This window comes from Thalia democratica, chromosome 8 (assembly GCF_965202585.1).
Source record: "Thalia democratica chromosome 8, ktThaDemo2.hap1.1, whole genome shotgun sequence".
NCBI lineage: Eukaryota > Metazoa > Chordata > Thaliacea > Salpida > Salpidae > Thalia > Thalia democratica.
In genome coordinates this window covers 39,643,172-39,661,151 of record NC_139172.1, presented here as the reverse complement: position 1 = coordinate 39,661,151, position 17,980 = coordinate 39,643,172, and the positions used below count along the sequence as shown (strand labels likewise).

General features: G+C 25.3%; 1 protein-coding gene across 1 annotated transcript; it reads right to left on the bottom strand.

Annotated features, from left to right (window-relative positions):
* Positions 1–5,299: 5,299 nt before the first annotated feature.
* On the bottom strand, positions 5,300–16,344 carry LOC145843226 (uncharacterized). The gene is made up of 7 exons (XM_082950687.1): positions 15,915–16,344; positions 14,616–14,975; positions 13,281–13,382; positions 12,727–12,876; positions 8,768–8,851; positions 7,142–7,213; positions 5,300–6,174 (listed from the first exon to the last, which is right to left on the bottom strand). Exons 1-7 carry the CDS (start codon positions 16,342–16,344, stop codon positions 5,300–5,302), a joined length of 2,073 nt encoding a protein of 690 aa, XP_082806813.1.
* Positions 16,345–17,980: the final 1,636 nt, after the last annotated feature.

Here is a 17,980-nt window from a genome sequence, read left to right as displayed (position 1 = left end):
GCAGGTGGATTTTGATAGTATACCATCAAATCGAAGTACGTTGTATGCAAAAAGTAAAGTATGCTAAATGATCAGTCTGATTTGCATAATTATTAAGTCAGCAAATTTTTTAAAGCATTCATTTATTAATTTTTATTTAAACTCTTGAAATTAAGATAACATTAAAAGTACTTTTTTGCTGATGCAGCAAATATGCAAATCAGATTAGACTGATCTTTAAATATAAAAGCTACTGCACAATATGTAATATATATTATGAATTTTAAGTAGTGATCTACAAAATAACCGATTTAGAATCCAGCCGGGTCCGAATTTTTTATCTAAATTAAGATCCGGCCAAAACCGGATCCGAATCTTTATTTTTAAATTAGGCTCCGGCCTAATTTAGATCCAGATCTTTTTTTTTCAAATTAACATCCGACCGGATCTAAATCTTAAATTATCTTAGGTTTATGTAGTTTCAATAAAGAACAAACTTATAAAATTTAATTATTATAACATCATAAATTAGTATAAATCGTTCAATACAATATTTTGTAAAACAAAACAATGTTTTTGTCTAAATATTTATTTAAACAATAGAAAAAAAACGTAGTGAAAAAAAACTATCTATACAAAATCTTTGTTTATTAAGAGTTAAATTTAAATCTATTTAAAAGACTTCGTACCTTGATGTCCTTAATGACTTAAAAATATTAAATGTTAATTTTAAACAAAGAGCTTTATTAAACTCTTTATGATAAGCTTTACAGTTTAGTTTTATTAAAAAATATCAAACTATAAGATGAGCAATAACTTTTTTAGCAACTGTTTAGAAATATAAAAATAATGATTTAGTAAGTTACTTTTACTTATATCAATTCCATTAAGCTACAAAAAAAGCTATTTTTGAAATAATTTAAATGTGTTAAACCTATCTTTTAGAAATAAGAAAAAAACATGTTATTTCTGCTAATTTTAGTGTTTAATAAACTGATGTTTTTATAACTTCTCAAAATTTAAAAAGAGGTAGCGGAAGAGATAACACAAAATCTAATTAACTTTTATAGTCAAGTCATTCAATAAAGTTGGTTATATAAAACAAAATTACAAAGTAATAACAAAGTAAACCAGAATTGTTTCTAAAGTGACCCTCCGTGCAAAAGTGTCTTAGTGCAATGTTGTCTTCGTGTATAGTTGACCCGTTCCCGAAATTACATTAGTTCGATAACTACTTAAACTATAATTTAGGCTAAAAATAGTTGTTTGATGCTTAATATATTTAGTCTAAATAGATACCTTGTTTTTAAAAAACTTTGTAAAAACATAAACAGAATTAAGTTTTTTTATTATGAACTACTAATATAACTTAGATATTTTGTCGCTTTTAATTTACAGATTTGTAATTGATTTGAAATAGTTTATTGATATCATCGAGTTATACAGTAAATGGAAGCAAGTAAATATTTAATTTTATTGGTCTATAATAAAATAGTCTAATTTTATTATCTTTATTACTGTAAAATGTAATTTTTTACCTTTAAAAACTAAAAATTATAAAAACTTAATAAAATTAAATGGTCTTAACCATCGTTTTTATTGTTTTAACTAAAGTTAAATGCTTTCGTACAAGGTTTTCGAAAATCCAAAGTTTTTTTTTCAGAAGTTTTAGACTAAAGTGAGTGTATAGTTTCTTATTCAAAATATTACTTTAGGTTAAGCTTGCACAGTTAATTTTAACTTATTTGGTAAGTAATTAGCATTGGAATAATTAAAAACTTTGTGTTACAGAACAAAAGAATTATTAAATTTGAAGGTAATTTTAAATAAAGATTTTAATCTTTTCGATAAAACAACACATAGTAAATTTATTTCTAATTACCTTGTAGAGTAAAGGTGGGCAACGTAAATAATTGACGGGTCGGATCCAAACGAAAAAATCCTTAGCGGGTCGGAGCATTTCGAGCAAGTGATTTACCTGATTCAGCTTGATCCTTTTTTAAATCCGGGTACTAATTTAAAAATATTATCTAGATATATAATTTTAGACAAAGATCTGAATCCTAATGGAAACTAGTTTCAAAAAGATTTGGATCCGGCTGGATGCTAATTGATCTTTTGAATCAATTTATTAATTACCAACATTCTCAAGTTTATGTTAATTATTAATAAGTGTTCATATTTCTCTATACATTAAAAATCTGGACCGAACTAATACTAGTTGGTCTTTTAGAAACATCAGTTTACTCACTAAAAGTTACTTGATCCTAACATTTCAAGCTAAAACATTAAACAAATGTTAACTACTCGAAATTATCAAATTTTGGGCAATCCTTGGCTGGAGTTTACATTAGTAATTTTATTCAGAAGTTAAATAACATAAAAATATTAAAATACTAACTTTTAATTTAAATAAACTAATTAAGATTCATTACTTTTTATTGTACGTACAAAAGAAACAAAACATCAAGTAGCTCTGATATAACAAACAGTTTTACCGTGAAAAACGAAAAAAAAAAAAAAGTTGTCATTGAAACACTTAAAGTTGATCATATATTAAACTTGTTTAAATCTAGTTGTATGACGGTTTGGGAAAATCTGCATATGCACTGGAACACCGATTAGGTTTGAAATTAGCTTGTTCTTGTTGATGTTTATGGTCTTAGAAGATTGTTTGCAAATGTATGAAGTGTCGAACAAAACAACTAGTATATGGCAGTCTTTTGAAGTTATCAAACTTTGGCTAGTACAAAAAATACATCAAATCTATCTAAAACTTTACTAAAAGCAACGAAAATTATATGTTTGTTTTAAACTTGTATATCAAATTATTTATAAAAACAGGTAAACCTTAATGACAAATTACTTTGGCTTAAATTTTAATACTTTTTATTTTAAAATATCAAACAGTTATTCACAACTTATAAAACTTAACTAAATTATGTAGTTTAAAAAAATATTATGAAACAATGCCTATAAAATATTTACTAGTACTAATATAAATTAATAAAATATTAAACTAAAACAGAGATTTATTAATATTTTTAAGGTGATAAACATATTAATTTGATTGATTTTGGATTAAGATCAATTTCACAAATGAAAATATTACTAAACGAATACCTAAGACATAAAGCTGACATATTATATCTTAAATGTAAAGTTTAAAGAGTTTAGCAAGAACAATAACACTAAAAAGGAATCAATAAAACATTTGTGGATCATTAAAGTTTTTAGCCAGTTGTTTAAAATCTAGAAGTATTTTTTTGTAGTAGATATTCTCTATTATGACTGCAGATTGGTATCAGCAAGATTTAAACGCAGCTTACTTTTGTTTATAATCGTGGTAGAGAATGTTTGTTCACAAATATATGAAGACCTAAACAGAACAAGTAACTTAAACTTTTTTTCAAATGGTCCCTTTTAAAAAAAATAAAAAGCTATGGCCCTCTTTAACAAGATTACTAAAAAAACTACCATTAAAAACACCTAGAACCTTTTTTTTGCTCTTCATCAACAACTCCAGAACATCTAATGTAAGTTTTAATTTATGACCTCATAGACTTTCTGTGGCTCCATAACTGCACATGCCCCCCTCTTTTGCCCGCAGAGTATCTGCCATGGTCCCCTAAGGAACCAATTCGACCATTTTGGGAAACCCTGCGATAGTTAAGTTGATGATGAAGAGCAAGTTATACGTTTTAGGCTTTTTTAATAATAGTTTTGAGACTTATACTAGATATTATGGAAAATTATCCCCTTTAAACCGATTATTTCAATCTATAACCAAAAAAACCATATATTATACCCACTATTACCCAAATATATAAAAATTAAACCGAACAATAGGTGATATTACTGAAAAATTAGAATTTAGTACAAATCAAATGTTAGCCAATCAGAAGCGCCTTTGATTTACAGCCGACGCGTAATATAAAAAACATAAATTTTAAACGAGTCCGATTCAAATTCTAGGTGTTTCCCTAATATTTGCTTAGTCAGCAAAAAAAATTATCAAAATTTGTTTTTTCAAACAATTTTTTATTTGCTTGGGTAAGGTGGGTTAGAGTTAAAGGTATAAATAGTAAAATTGTTTTAAAAATGCTGACTCAGCAAGAATAAGGGTAATTACGTTTCACTTAAAATTAGACCCATTTTAAACATTACATAAGTGGTCGTTAGCAATAGACAAAAACATGTTTTTTAAGTTTACTACAATAAGTGTTTGACATAGGTGGTCACTTTTAAAAAGCAAAAACAAATTAATAAAACAATCGATCAATATGTTAATATGTGTCTAATGACTTTGATACTGTATACTTTTCTTATTTTAATTCAGATTATTGTCGTTCAACTTTTTTAGAAACAAAGTAACATAAACGATCAATTACATGATAAAAATATTGTGAAATCGTACCCGTATTAGCATTTCATCAAAAATAACTGAAATGTAGTTTGACATAAAAAAATCAAATAATGTTTGTAAAAAAAATAAAATAACTCTTTATATTAAACTGGTTCGTAAATTAAGTTGTCTTCATAAAAATTAGCAACAATAAGTTATCTATAAAAAATGTAGTTCTAGTGTAAATTTAAAACTCGTTTTAAAATACTAAACTAACATTAATACGAAAAGGAAAGTAGAAATGTTTTCATATACAATTTAACTGTTTCTTAAAAGTATCTATTAAGAATATTAATTTATAGCAATTCAAGTTTTTGTTTTATCTATCATTTGAAAAACTTTGAAAATATTTTTTTACACTGCTAAACTTTTTAACGAATTGCTGTTAAAAAAGCACGACATTGGTTAGTATACACAACAGAAGCTTTCAAGCGATTTACTCTTAATTTAGAGCAGAGTTGTATAAAACAAGTTTACTAATTATTATCAAAAACTCTAGTAAAATTCAGTAGTTTAAAATTAGGCTAAATACAAAATCAAAATTTATTTAGAAAAATGTGTTCAAAAAAATGAAAAACAGAGACATTTAAAAATTAAATAAGCATGTTTTAGTGTTGTTAAAAACACAAAACATAAACTAAAAAGTACCAGTTACTTAAGAATCCATATTTTTATAATTCAAATAATTTAACTGTAAAAAGAAAAAAAAAAACATTAAAAAACCAAATACTTGCACATATAAAAGAATTTTATACTTCTAGGAACTTTATCTTTAAAATTTCAAAAATATCACTTAATGAAATATTAAATTGAAAAATTTAAACTTTCTTAATGTACTTCAAATGTAAAAAAAAAGATTTGGTTTTTCATAGTAGCTAAGTTTTTTAAAAAATGTTGGAAACTAGTTGAACCAAATTACAACTGACACCCTGAGAAATTTCTTTTTACATGCATTCTCAAAGCTGACAATGTGTGAAATTTTCTCCCACATTTGGCACAAGGATAAGTTGGTTCGAAATGAGTTTTAACGTGTTCTTTCAAACTTGATGAAGTGTGAAACTTTTTACCACATTCAGCACAAGAATGAGTCGGTTCGAAATGAATCTTCATGTGGTTTTTCAATTTTGATGAAAAATGAAACTTCTTGTTACAATGCACACAACAATAGTCTGGTTCATTATGGTATCGCATGTGAGTTCTTAATGTGTCTTTAGTTTTAAAGTATATTTCATCTGGGCATATTTCGCACTTAAATTTTCTCTCATCACTGTGAGTGGCCAGATGGTTTTGTAAAGAATGCTTGGTAGAAAAACTTTTGTCACAAATCAAACACACGTTGACCTTTTCTCCCGTGTGGCTTCTCATGTGAATAGTAAGGTTCTGCTTCGAAGAATATCTTTTATCACAAACAGAACACGAGTGGGGTTTTTCTCCCGTGTGAGACCCCATGTGACGGGTGAGATGTTGCTTGGTAGCAAATCTTTTATCACAAACAGAACACGCGTGGAATTTTTCTCCCGTGTGAGTTCTCATGTGAGCAATGAGAATATACTTTGTAGCAAATTTTTTACCACAAACAGAACACGAATGGGGTTTTTCACCCGTGTGAGTGCTCACGTGACGGGTGAGATTGTGCTTGGTATGAAACCACTTCAGGCAAAATTGACACTGGTGAGATTTGTCGTGGATGCTGTCCATGTGGTTCCAAAGTTCGCCTTTGCTAGCAAACTTCTTCTTACACGTAGGACATTCAAGCCGTTTTTCAATGCTCTTTTGTGACCAACTTCTGCCTGAGAAAAAAAAACTGTTTATTTGGGTAGGTGTCATATTTATACGAGCGGACAAATTGCACAAAGGGACTAAATTGCACGAGATGACTGGTTTGCACGAAGACATCTTTGCACGAAGGACATTTTTGCACAATGAGACAATTTTGCATTGAGAAACTTTTGCACAGAGGGTCAATTTTGCACGAAAACATTTTTGCACAAGTTAATTTTTTTTATCAAATTTTATTTTATTATTTTATTAATTTATTTTTTTGTATTTTTTTTACAATCACTGATACCACTAACCGTTACCCTTGGCCGGTAACTTATTTTTTCCTGTGTACTATTTTGTTAATAAGTTTTTATTTTATTTATATTTTTGCTTTTTTTATTAATAATTTTTATTGGTTTTATTTATACTATCACTTTTACTCCTAACCCTTACCCTCAGTCAGTAACTTATTTTATCCTTCTTTTTCTAATAATTCATCATTTAGTGGTTATTTTCTGTTTTTTTTACTCTACGGCAAAAATTACCCACCGTGCCTAGTTGTCACTCGTGCAAAATTTACCCTTGGTTCAAAATTGTCTCCGTGCATTTTTGTCCTCTTGTGCAAAAGTGTCTTTGTGCAATTTTTATCCGTTCCCTATTTCTCTATATAAATTAAGCACATTAATTCAATATTTTTTATTTATAGGTTTTAGTATAACAAATTTTTGTACTAATAGGTGCATCTATTTATGTAGCTAAGTTTGTAAAACAGTTGGTAAACTTAATATTTATCAAGTACAAATTAATATGAGCTGAATCAAAGTTTGGTTCAAGATAAAGTAAGTTAGCATTCAGCGTATAATACAAGTTGCTTTAGTTTCGAAAAGTTTAATATTTAATTAGTAACATATTTGCAAAAGTTTTATGAAAGCTAATTTTAATCTTTGTTCATGTTTTCGACTATCAAATTAGAATAATAAAACAAGATTAACATACCTTGGATTATAGTCTTAATATTTTGATTCAGAGAAATTTCACTGGCAATCAGGCTGTTAGCTTTACTAATATCTATAAAATAATAAACATTAAAACCTTTTGATTTTATAGTTATTACAAACTCTTATCTTCAAATTGAACAAATATCTTCACTTTAATTCAAATTAAAATACTAAAAAAAGTTTCTTACTTTATGTTGCATTAGGTTTTTTACTAAAAAGTAAGATGTTATAAAGATTTTTAGTAAAAAAACAAGTATAGGTATATTTAATTTATTTAAAAATATAAACATTTAATTGCAGATTAGTATACATTAGTTTAGAATTTTAATTCAATAAATAGGTTGGAAAATGAATTATAAGAAACATGAAACACACAAGATTTGCATAATAAAAGTTGTCATATTTGATTTAATATGAATCATAGAGAGCTTAAAATGCAGAATATTTAGTTTTGTGATATATAATATATATGTAGAATTTGAGGGCATTGGGAGGGTTAAGCAATTTTTTACATATTAGACTTACTTAAAGATTATTAATTTAACTTTATAAAATTCAAATTAGTTGTTTTTGATATATGAGGGTTAAAAGTCGGACAGCTCAATAGGTTCCTCATGGAAAGACCAAAGTAAAAAGGAAAAGGAGATTATTTAATTTTGAATATATCTACTCTTACAATTTTTAAGTGATCTTTGTGAACTATTCTCAACTTAATCTTAGCTAATTAACTAACATTTCTGATGTATGCTTTTTTTAAATTATAGTTGATAGGGTTTTTTTTACTGACTATTTGTTTTATACTGGTCATAATTTTTTTTTAATTTTAACTCTTATTATAGGATTTTTTCTAAACATTTTTGGATCTTTTCCTAACAGCTTGAGCTTAAATGGCAAAAAAAATGAAGGAAAACATAGATTTTTAGTTAATTTTTTCAAAAGCCCATGAAAATTAACAATGAATATTTTTTTATCCATACGATTATATTAGAAACTTTTTTACAACTCATAAAAGCTCAAAAAGTAATAAGTACTTTTTGTTCTGTGGAAAGTATATCATACTGTGTACAAAAAGCTTTTATATAAGGTCTAATGTTATTTTTTGAAAAAAAAATTGTTTCACCTTCCTATGCCCTTAATTAAAAAATGAGAAAAAAAAAAGATAAAGTTAAATTAATGTTAAACTTTATTTGTCATAAACACATAAATAGAAAATTATCTTTTTTAATAACTTCCAATAAAGCTCTTATTACTTAATTTGATGTTTTTATTTCTCTATAAACATTTATTTTTAATAAGTTTAATAATAGTAATTGCTTTTAAAGTATTCTTAGTTAGCTTGAGTGATTGGCTAAAACCTCTTAGCATTTTCTGTAAGTTCAGTTGTTTAAATTTTAAAACCAAAAAAAAAATATTCATTCTAATTACTAAATACTCTTATTTCTTATTTTGATTATTGTTTATTCTTTTGAAAATCGACTTAGACTTTTATTTGCAAATACTTTTTTAGTTTAGGAGCTACAGACTTCAAGGTAGAATATAAAAAAATAAGCTAAAATGTCTTTTGTATAATAAGAATACTTGGTTACCTCTTGAATAAATGTAAAAAGTAAACAAAACAACATACCTTTAACGTCAGCCTTAATAATTTGATGTGCACTATTTTTCTGAGAAATTTTATTGGTGGTAACGTTGTCCACTGGACTATTATCTATAAAATAATATGATAAATAATTATTACTTATTTATCTTATTTATAATTTTTACTGGTGTAAACAAATTTAGCACTAATAAATAATTTTACTAATGTAGAACAGACCTATAGAATAGTTAGTTACTTTTAACTTTTAAAAAATTTAAAATTAATCAATTCTTTTTTTTTTGTACAAGTTAAGTTTAGTTAATAACATTTTAATACTAAGTGAGTGGTTTTTTATCATGTTTTCAATAAAAGTAAATTGTTTCAATTTAATATAAATTTTAATTACATAAAATGTAACGATCAATACTAAAATTATTAAATTTTGATTAGATCTTGAAATAATACATAATAAACTAAAGCTACAAATAAAAACAAAATAACTTCAAGAAAGGAAAAAAAAACTTTAACATTAAACTGTAAAAGAATAGAGATGATAAAACTGTACATAGGGGGATAAGCCATGTTTTTTACAAGTTTATTTTTGTTTATAGAGTTTTTTTTAAGCTTCAAGATGCTTTTTATCGTTTTGAAAAATTCGAGTTATTTTTGAGATAAGACCAGTCAAAGTCGGGCCACATGATAGGTTCCCTATGGGAAGGGAAAACTAAAACAGCAAAAAAAGATTACTTTATTTAAATTCTATCTCCTCCTACATTTTTCATACAATCTTCTTCAAACTTTCACAGTCTAATCTTTATACAATAACATAAAAAAAAGTTAATTGGACTTAATAAAATGCTAAGTAAAAATGTTTTTTTAAATAAACAATACATTTTTTTAAAAAAAAAATATTTTTAAACTACTAAAATTCATAAATATCCTTTTTTTTCTTATAATATAAGAAGCTTTACTGAAAATTTGAAGAAGATGCTTGAAAAATGAAAAGAAGATAGATTGATTGCAAAAAATTTGCGGTCTATACGTTTTTACCGGAAAATTACTATAAAAATAAAAAAATCTCATAAAACAAATGATATTTTTGAATTCTATAAAAACTTGCTTGTAGTTTGTACTTAAAGCTTTCATATAAAAGCCAAAGTTAACTTTTGTAAAATAAAAGTATTTTACTCCCCCCCTAATAAACTTAACTTTTTTTAAATTTATATATTTTTAACAAACTATTTATGGTTAAAAGTATGTCTAAACAATACTTTGTTATTATTAAATTACAATCAAATCTAAATATGTGAAGTTAATTTAATTGACGGAGGAGATAGATTTTTAATTATTTTTAAAGTTTCCAAGAAAACTGATCACAAAAAATTTGTGGTCCATACGTTTGTAGCGGAAACTTTTTACAAATAAACATATCTCATAAAATAAATAAAATTTTTGAATTCTATAAAAACTGGCTAGTAGTTTGTACTTAAAGCTTTTATATAGAGCCAAAGTTAATTTTTGTTAAAAAAGTTTTTTACCCCTCCTAATAAACTTATATTTTTTAAAAATTCATATATTTTTAACAAATTATGTATGGTAAAAAGTATGTCTAAACAACACTTAGTTATTATTAAATTAAAATCAAATCTAAATAAAGTGAATTTAATTGACATTTGAATAAAATTTAAAAGTATATATTAATATCATTATTAAAACTCCATTATATTTGAAATTTTAAAATAAAGTCAACATCCAACTGCCTAATAATACTAACAAAAAAGTAAAGTAATATACACCATTTATTAAACTAAAAGTACAAACGAGGCTTAAATTTAATAAATAGTAAGCAACGTTCACCACAAATACTTGAAATAAATAACATATTTATCAAATTTTAAAAATATATAAGCTTTTTAAAAGTTTTAAATTTAGTTAAAAAAAGAAAGACTTTAAGTTTATTTGATGATTTTTCCCTTTTTTTTAAGAAACCTAGCTTAACTCCTACTTAAGTTGCAATTTTAAACACAAACTACTAGGGCTCACAGGTTAAATTAAAAAACGCTTATTATTGAATCAGTGTCTATGTTTATTTAATTGTTGGCAACCATTGTTTAAAACTGCTTATGGTAGTTTTTTAAAAAATCTTGTAGGATTAGGTAATAAATTTTTCATTTTCTTTAAAGGTGGACTTAAAAAAAAAGTTTGAAAAACCCTGGTCTAAACTGTTTAAAAATTTAACGTATTCTGAGATATGCTGAATTTTTACTAATTTTATAATAAATCTATTTAGTTTTAGTTACAGGTGCATTAAATTTATAAATGAAAATATTAATATATTGTTTTCATATTCTTGAAAAATAAACAATAATAAATTTAATTCAATGAAATTGATAGGATTTTAATATTAACTGATGGTCTCTTTTTTGAGTGAAACAGCTCTTTAAAAAAATCTTAAAATATTGCAAGTTATACTGATAGTGATTAAATCTATTTAAATGCCTGTTGTTAAGAGTACAGGGAAGTCAACTCTGTTTTAAAAAATTGATCTTATTTTTCAGAGTTTTAATGAACTATCAGACATTTTTAACAGCTAAGAAAATTCAAAGTAACTTTGAGATGTAAGCGAGCAAAGTCTGTGTGATCAATAAGTATCTAATGGAAGGTGCAAAACCAGAATTCAAAAAAAAAAGGCTACTTTAATAAAAACCTTCTTATCCTTAATTTTTTAACCAATATATTTTAAACACTTACAGAATGTCCATACTTGTATCCATGTCAATAAAATACAGGATTTTTTTTTTAATATTGGAAGCCACCCTTTTTTGTTTTTTTTTATGTAAAACTCTTATCTTTTAACATTTTTCAAATCCTAACTTTCAAAGTCTTTTAAACTGTAAGAAACGTTTTCTAAAAATAGAAGTTTCTATCTCAAAAAATGAAGGAGATGATAAAAGATTAGTGAATTTCAAAACTTCCAATAAAATTGACGTTGAACAAACTGTCCCTTTGTTTGTATTAGAAATATTTTACAAAAACATCTGCATCTTGAAAACTTGTTTTATTTTATTTTACAAAAACTAATTTAAAGTTATTTCTTTTAGTTTTAATGCAAGGACCAATGTTGACTTTACTATAAAAAATGTTGGAACTCCCCTATGCCTTTAATGTATATATTGTAATAATATTATATGTTTTGGTTTTAAGAAAACAAATAGAGAAATCTTAACTACTGGAAGAAAAATAATGAATTTATTCTTTCAAAAATTCATTTTACAAACTAAGCTTCGGTCAAAGACCTCGTCAGTGCTTAAATAAATCTAAAAAGATATGTGACAGTCATGGAAAATAGCATTTAAAAAATTAAATTAAAACAAATAAAAATGTACTAATTAAAGTGAGCTTAGTTTTTAACTGAATATTATTGCATTGAATATAACTATTGAGGTGAATTTTAATGTAGCTTTGCTAAAATGCACCTCAACTTTAAGCTTTATTTATTAACTACATTTTTGCTTAAGCAATGTTTACTTTGAAAATTAACTATAAAAAAAAAGAAAGCTACATACAGCTTTTATTATTATTGTTGTTATATTGATTTTAAAACTTAACTATATTTAAAATTTACCTAAAATTCAGTCTCAATATTAAAATTTGATTTGTTTGGTTTTTCAAGTAAAAAATTTTGAGTAAAAATTTGTTTTTATTTTATTTTAATTGTTTAAATGCTATTTTCCATGACTGTCACATATCTTTTAAGATTTATTTAAGCACTGACGAGGTCTTTGACCGAAACTTAGTTTGTAAATTAAGTTCTTAAAAGAATAAATTCACACTTTAATAGTTACCAAAAAGGTCTTTAAGCACAAACTTTAATTATATTGTATATTGTGGACAAAAAAAGTTTTTTATTTTATTTAAATTAATAACTTGTTTCTTTATATAATATTCATTATTTACAAATTAATAAAATAAATAATAATATATATATATAAAGAAAAACTTACTTTTTATAGTAGGTTGTGCTGAGCTGTCCTTAGCCGTGGTTGAAATTCTAACATCAGAATGTGAGCTGAAACTATTATTACTGTTACCATTTAATATTTCATATCCTTTTGAGCTTGGATTGTTTTTTCTTAAGTTGACACTTATATTTTCTGTAAGTAAAAATTACTTTGAAAATTTCAAAGTAACAAAAAATTTAAGTTTTTGTTCATGTAAGTAGTTATATCTGTTGAAACAATTGATAAAAGATGATAAATTTTGCATGATTTGCAAAGTTTCAAACATAAAATAGTTTTGTGAAAAAATTATGCTGCATTAAAAAATTTTGAGTGCTAAATTTAAAGCTTTATAACTTAAGCTAAAATACTTCTTTGATGTATATAAGTTTTCAAAGGCACAAAAAATTAACTTAGACTTTTAGGTACTTGACTTTATCAATACATTAATGAAAAATGTTTTAAAAGAGTAATGAAGTCTTTTATTTCAATTATTAAGTTATGAATGGTAAAAAGCAAACTTATAAATCAATTATTAACAAATAAGTGAAACTAAATACCTATAGTATTTAGTTCAATATCATTATCTGAGTTAATTTCTTCAGGTGTCTTAACAGAGACTATGTCATATATGAGAGTGTTAGATCCATTTTCAGCACTGCCTATAAAATAAGTACATTACATTATTTTTTTAAGTATTAGTACTTTTAAAATTAATTTAACTTTTTACTAGCAGAGAAACTAGACTATGTATATTTATTAACTAGTATATTATACAGTCATTGGTTTTTTAGTAATTTCTTTCATTTAGTTTAAAGTTTAGTTAATGATAAAAACTGTGTTAATTTGCACAATGGGACACTTTTGCACAGATGGTCTGTTTAACATTAAGGGTCATTGTTGTATGAGAGTAAAAAGAATAATAAAATATATTATAAAAAAAAATAAATAAAATAAGTTACTGACTAAGGGTTAGGGGTAAGAGTGAAAGTAAAAAGTAATGATAAAAAAGTAATTAATAAAAACTATTATTTAAAAAAAAACAAGAAAATAAATAATTGAAAACAAATTAATTTAAAAAAACAAGGGTTAGGGGTAACAGTGATAGAAAAAATTAATATTTATGAAAAAAATTAATTAAAAAAAAAAAAAAAATTAATCAAAAATTTAACATGGGCAAAAGTGTCTTTGTGAAAAATAGAACCTTTGTGCAAAACCTTCTCTTCATGCTTTTTTGACTCCTACCCGTTTTTAATAGTATAACAACATTGGAAAGATACTGTTAAGCTACTTAAAATGTGTTTATAATAAAAAACATTTTGATAATATAAGTACTTGAGATGTAATAACTATTTAAAATTACTTATTAATTATTAATTATTTTAAAATTACTATTTAATTATTTTTTTGTTATAAACTCCAGGTTTTGTGCTAACCATGATTATATAATGTTTTTATTATAATAATTTTTTTATAGTAAATCAACATAAAGTATTATTTTCCGTTCAAATAGGTCAGTAAATATAATACAAACTTTAAAACAATATACTTGAACTTAGGTCACAATTGACAACAGAAGATTGTCTATTGAAATTTCATTTACTAATTATCCTAAAATTATTAAAAAAATCAGACCTAAAAGGTAGTTGAAGTATTCACCAGTTATATTAGAAAAAATTCAAAACATCATAAATACTTCTAGAAAAATTTAATATTCACTACAAAGTTCTAAGGCATAGAAATGTAGTTTTATTTATTGATGACTTAAATGTTTACAAAATAAAAATCTAAGGTCACAAAAAACTTAAAAAAGCTCAATATCTGTTTATTTTAAGTTTTTTGGTTAACAACTTAAGAATGCAAAGTTTAGTTTTATAAAACTATAACTAACACACATTTTTTATTAGATGTCGGTTCATTATGAAACAGCAAATGATGTGACAACGCATGTGCAGTTCTAAAATATCTGTCATCTGGGCATATATTGCATTTGAATTTTGTCTCATCACTGTGAGTTGCCTGGTGTTGGTTTAAATGGTGTTTTGTGGAAAATCTTTTATCACAAGTAGAACACACGTAGGGCTTTTCTCCAGTGTGCGTTCTCATGTGTATATCAAGATTTGTTTTAGTTTCAAAACACTTCAGGCAAATTTCACACTGATAAGATTTATTGTGGATGTTCATATGATAGAATAAGCTTGCTTTAGAGAAGAATTCACAACTACATACAGAGCACACAAACTTTTTTCTTTCACCTGCAAATCAAACTGTAGGTTTTGTTTTGTTTAAATTGTGTTGAAATAAACTTGTTCAAGTGTTAGACAAAATATGCTCAATTAGAAAAACATGAACTTTGTTACAAACTTGAAACAAATTAAACAAGTTTTTAGTTCTTTTAAAACGATATCATGTTTTCCCTATAGTTTTTATGATAACTGTAACATTCAATTTAGTTGAATAATACAGTTGATTGTTGAAATTCATCAAAAGTAAATGATAAAATTTTATTTAACTTTATTCTAGAAAAGTTACACAAGTTTAATAGCTTTGTAAACCAAGACAATTGTAAACAAAATTGTTTTATCCTTTATCAGATAACTAAGTAATAAAATTAATTACTTTTATTTCCAAAAAATAGACCACTAAAAATTTGTGACCCGTATATTTGTGTTGGAAACTTCTTAAAAAAGTTACAATATTTTATAATTTATATAAGATTTTTAAATTCCATTAAAACTGGCTTGTAGTTAGTGCTTTCACATAAAATCTAATGATATTCATTAAAAAAATTGAACCTCCCCTATGCCCTTAAATTATATAGCATTTTAAAGAACCTTACTCTCATAATCAATAAACTTGTAGTGAAATTTTGTTTTTATTTTACTTCTAGTTTATTTTGTATGAGAGTGAGACTGTTGAAAGTACTATAAACTTTAGAATTAAAAACAATAGGTTTAAAAAATAAGAATTCCTTGATTATAAAGTTTTATAAACTTTTAATTTAAATATAAAGAACAAAAAAAAATCTTTTGAAACTAAAATTTATAAAAAAAACTAGAGTTAATATAATTTATATGTTTTTAATTTTTTAGATACAGCATCTGCTACAATGCTCCATCCAATGTAACACTACTATAAGTTATGGTAATTTAGCAAGTATAAGCACTAAAATAGTTTATACCAAAAAAACTAACATTTGTTTCTTTCTTCATGTTCTTTCAAGCTATCTGCAGTATGAAATTTTTCATCGCAGTTTACACAAGAATAAGCTGGTTTAAAATGATTCTTCATGTGGTAGTTCAAATATGCAGAAGTAGGAAACTTCTTATTACATATTACGCAGCAGTGTTTCGGTTCAGAATGAAACTGCATGTGAACTCTTAGCGCAGCTTTAGTTTTAAAATATCTATCATCTTGGCATACCCCACATTTGTATTTTTTCTCATCACTGTGAGTTGCCAGATGTTGTTTTAACGTATACTTAGTAGCAAATCTTTTACCACAAGTAGAACACACATAGGGCTTTTCTCCAGTGTGAGTTCTCATGTGAAGTGTAAGCTTAGACTTGCTTTCAAAACACTTCAGGCAAACTTCACACTGATGAGATTTATCGTGGATTTTCATATGACTGAGTAAACTGCTTTTAAGGGAATATCTTTTGCTACATGAAGAGCACTCAAAAAGTTTTTTGTTTTCTCTATTTGCCACACCTACAAATATAAAAATGTGTTTTTTTTTTTAACTGAATACTTGAATTTTTTTTTGTGCTTGTCAAAGTATGATAGTTTGAGACAAATTTTCTTCAAAGATTACAAAATATCTTGTTCACAGTAATAATACAACACTATTTAATTTTCTTAAATCTCCCATCTGGTATGTCAGTTCTGGCAAGGCCGCTGGTTTATGACAAATTTTCTTCAGATTTTCGAAATTTCCTTTAGGTTTTTGAAATTAGACATTTTTGGGTTCATTTTATATTAAGTTCAAGGTAAAAAACTTTGTTACTAGTGTAACAACATTTAATAGATAATGTAAAACTAATTTAAACTTGTTTTTTAATATAAAATATAATTTGATGATAAAAGAAAATTTCTTTGTGATAGATTTTTTGTGATAATTGAAGTTTTACTACTTTACATAAAATATATGTCCAAAGTTTCAGGTTTTTCAACAAATTTTTCCAAGTTTTTTTAGCTTAAATTGTTAAATTTCAAGTTTTTTCAGGGTTCAAGGTTTGAAGCCAACCTGTCAATTGTTATTTGTGATGTTTTTTGTCTTTATCTAAACTACTATAAAATATTTAGTAGTAAATACTTTTTTAGGTGTATTAAAACAAATATATTTTTTTAATTCGTTGATAAATGTCAAATTAACTTTTCCTTATTGTTTCAATTAATTATTACAGGGTTGCCAAATGTTTTTTCCAAATTTTTTCCAGGTTTTCCAAATTTCTTCCAGGTTTTTAAAGTACACATTTTTGAGTCTATTTTAGTTTAAAGTTAAGTATAAGGCAAGAAGCTGTGTTAAATAGCATAAAAACATTGAAAAGATACTGTAAAGCTACTTGAAATTGTTTTTTAATAAAAAAAAACTTGATGATGACAGAATTATTTTAATCATATGATAGATTTTTGGAGTCAAATCGAAATTTTACAACTGAACATGTGAAAATTGTTAAATTTCAAGGTTTTTTTTGTGATTTTTGTTCAAAACTTTAGGTAGGTTTTTTCAAGTTTTTTTATCTAAATTGTAAAAATTCCAGTTTTCTTCGGGTAAAGTGGCAACCCTGTTATTACCAATGACTGAAAATATTTTGACTCAAGAGATATTATTAATATAAAATCAAGGTTTTTTTTTTCAAACTTTATAAATTTCAGGTTTTCCTATGTTTTTTTTTTATTCCAGGTTTTTTAAGGAACCCAGGTTTTATGGCAGCCCTGTTCATTTTTCAAACAAATTAGAAAATTGCAGCCTTGAATTGAATGTGGTTATATGAGAAAATTAAGTAAACATGAAAAATTTATAAAAACTTGCAATTCTTCTGTACTTTACATCAGTGTTTCCCAAAGTGGGCTATAAGCACCAAAGGAGGGGCCATGAGTAGTAAAGAGGCCACAGGGGGCCATGAAACCATAATTTAAAGCTAGATCATGGGTTGGCAAACTGGCCCGCTGGCTGCGTTAATTTTTTTTTTTAAATAGTTTAATATATTAATATTCTCAAAAATCATAAACAAAGTTCTAGTGCTATCTTTAAAGGA